This window comes from Nanorana parkeri, unplaced genomic scaffold (genome assembly GCF_000935625.1).
Source record: "Nanorana parkeri isolate BGI_ZX_2015 unplaced genomic scaffold, ASM93562v1 scaffold3483, whole genome shotgun sequence".
Lineage (NCBI taxonomy): Eukaryota > Metazoa > Chordata > Amphibia > Anura > Dicroglossidae > Nanorana > Nanorana parkeri.
The window spans coordinates 32277-35139 of record NW_017309751.1 but is presented as its reverse complement, the minus strand read 5'-3'; the positions used below and the strand labels follow the sequence as shown (position 1 = coordinate 35139).

Genomic DNA, 2863 nt, shown 5'->3' with positions numbered 1-2863 from the left:
GTGACCCCTGTGTCTCCAGAATCTCCAGTGACCCCTGTGTCTCCAGAATCTCCAGTGACCCCTGCGTCTCTAGAATCTCCAGTGACCCCTGTGTCTCCAGAATCTCCAGTGACCCCTGTGTCTCCAGTGTCTTAAGTGACCTTTGTGCTCCTGTGTCACCCCATGACCCAATGAACATCCTATCTCACGCAGTGTCCCCGAGGGATTCCTTTCTCATGCAGTGACCCCAGAGCATTTTGTGACTCCAGTGTGCTCTGAACCTCTCCATGACCCCGGTGTCTCCACACAACCTTAGTATACTTCTGTATTTCCTGAGCTGTGTCTCCGGTCCCCTGTCTATGACAAATACATTGATTGAAATGAAAAAATCCTATGACCAGCCGCAATGTGTGTGGACACCCTATGACCAATCAGACTATCTATGGGACATTACCTGTGAAGTCTCCGGCCAGAGGTAGGTGGGTGTCAGTGAGCATCACCCGGTTCCTAGTGGATATCGGTCCATGTTTTCCCATTAGATCTCCGACCCTGCAGTGCAGGGACTCCTGGGGGCCACACCAAGACCAGTTCCCTCCCTGGAGAGAGGAAAGAAGGGAGTGGTCATCTGTGTCTCATTTCTCCATTGTACTCTCTGTGTCTCTGCCCCTCCCACACAGCGAAGGTGTGTCTCTGAGGACTCTGTGTGTCTCTGAGGACTCTGTGTCACTGAGGGCTCTGTGTGTCTCTGAGGACTCTGTGTCACTGAGGGCTCTGTGTGTCTCTGAGGACTCTGTGTGTCTCTGAGGACTCTGTTTGTGTGTATCTGAGGGCTCTGTGTGTCTCTGAGGACTGTGTGTGTATCTGAGGGCTCTGTGTGTCTCTGAGGACTCTGTGTCTCTGAGGGCTCTGTGTGTCTCTGAGGGCTCTGTGTGTCTCTGAGGACTGTGTGTGTATCTGAGGGCTCTGTGTGTCTCTGAGGACTCTGTGTATCTCTGAGGGCTCTGTGTGTCTCTGAGGGCTCTGTGTGTCTCTGAGGACTGATTTGTTCCCAGAATTTCCCTGCAGCCGGGGTGAAAATTCCGTATTATAGTCATGTGATCGGCCTGGTATCATCACCTGGAGTTGCCTTCCTCAAGTTTGGTTGATGGGCATTAGTCTTTTTCATGCTGCGTCACAGCACGTCTCTCTCACCTGATTGGGTATTTCATACGGATTGAACGTCGTTCCTCCGCCTTCTCCAGTCTGGATGGACCAGCTGAGGCTCTGCAAGGAAAATAAACCTTCAGTGAATGGAGTCTGGATGAGATCTTGACGGATTCACCATGAGACCTCTGCGGGCCTGTGTCTAGGGGGAAGATATTGTTTATTCTGGTTGGTGGGAGTATATCGGGGGAAATCCAGAAACCGCCATGTTCAGAACAAGCTCCAGAAACATGACACTGTTCATTCTCAGCCTACTTAATTGTATAGAGGTAGCGATGTTGGGCAGACCCTTCCCCCTTGACCAATCACATTTGAGGGTGATAACCTGTCAGGTGTAGGGAAAATTCCGGTCTCTAAAGTGGTTGTAGGTTATATGGACCAGCCAGGTTTTCTGACCCCAGTGTATCATCCCCATCACAGCAAGTCCAAACAAAACACATGGGGGGGGGGGTCATATATCCATTGAGCCAGTCCCTAGGCCAAGACATACCATTTGATATCCACATGGGGCTCTTAGTTCATACTATCAGGAGGAATAAATCTCATCTCCACACAAGTAATATTTTGGATCTTATGAAAGAAGTAATAATCCCGGACAGTGTGGATTGAGCTCTCCCTTCAGCTGATTGCCGTCACCAAGTCTATAGAGTTCCCCTGATTACCCCCCCTCCCCCTCCCACCCCAGCGAGGTGACAGTTGTCCATCTTTATTTATTGTCACAAGCCTATAGGGACTTATCAGGGAGTCTGAGGTCCTCATCCCTCCGGATCTCCGGGTCTATAGAGATTGTGAATTATGAACTGATGTCCATAGCACGACTCTGTATTATTATCATTCTACTTTCTATTATTATTATTATACAGGAATTATAGAGCGGCAACAGTGTGCGCAGCGCTTTACAATATAAGGAAGACATTACAATCACAATACAATTCAAGACAAGATGGTGAGGAGGGCCCTGCCCCCGAGGGCTTACAATCTAAAAGGGGAGGGGCCAGTGATACATGAGGAGCTAGCTGTGTGGTGAGGAATGGTTGAGTGGTCAGGTTGAGGTGGGATCAGCTTCCCTGAAGAGATGAGTCCTAAGGGATCGCCTAAAGGCAGTCAGAGTGGGAGATAGACGGACAGGTTAGGGTAAAGAGTTCCAGAGGATGGGAGACACTCTAGTAAAGTCCTGGAGGTGAGTATGGGAGGAGGTGACGAGGGAGCTGGAAAGCAGAAGGTATTTTGAAGAGCGGAGGGGGCGGTTAGGATGATATTTTGAGACGAGGTTGGAGATAGAGCCGGGGGCGGAGTTGTGGATGGCTTTGTAAGTGGTTGTTAATATTTTGAATTTTATCCTTTGGGCGATTGGAAGCCAGTGTAGGGATTGGCAGAGGGGGGTGCGGGATGGAAGCCAGTGGAGGGATTGGCAGAGAGGGGTGCGGGATGGAAGCCAGTGGAGGGATTGGCAGAGAGGGGTGCGGGATGGAAGCCAGTGGAGGGATTGGCAGAGAGGGGTGCGGGATGGAAGCCAGTGGAGGGATTGGCAGAGAGGGGTGCGGGATGGAAGCCAGTGGAGGGATTGGCAGAGAGGGGTGCGGGATGGAAGCCAGTGGAGGGATTGGCAGAGGGAGGCTGGGGATGGAGGCCAGTGGAGGGATTGGCAGAGAGGGGTGCGGGATGGAAGCCAGTGGAGGGA

At 51.3% G+C, this 2863-nt stretch overlaps 1 protein-coding gene across 1 annotated transcript in view; it reads right to left on the bottom strand.

The window, feature by feature from the left end:
• LOC108803196 overlaps positions 1-2863 on the bottom strand; it is a gene marked incomplete at its 3' end in the record, with an annotated part of 19323 nt that overhangs the window by 12415 nt on the left and 4045 nt on the right. The window contains exons 5-6 of the mRNA XM_018575035.1: positions 1171-1242; positions 434-575 (exon numbers count right to left, since the gene is read on the bottom strand). Coding sequence (XP_018430537.1) covers positions 434-575; positions 1171-1242 — 214 coding nt within the window. The remainder of the gene's footprint in view (positions 1-433; positions 576-1170; positions 1243-2863) is intronic.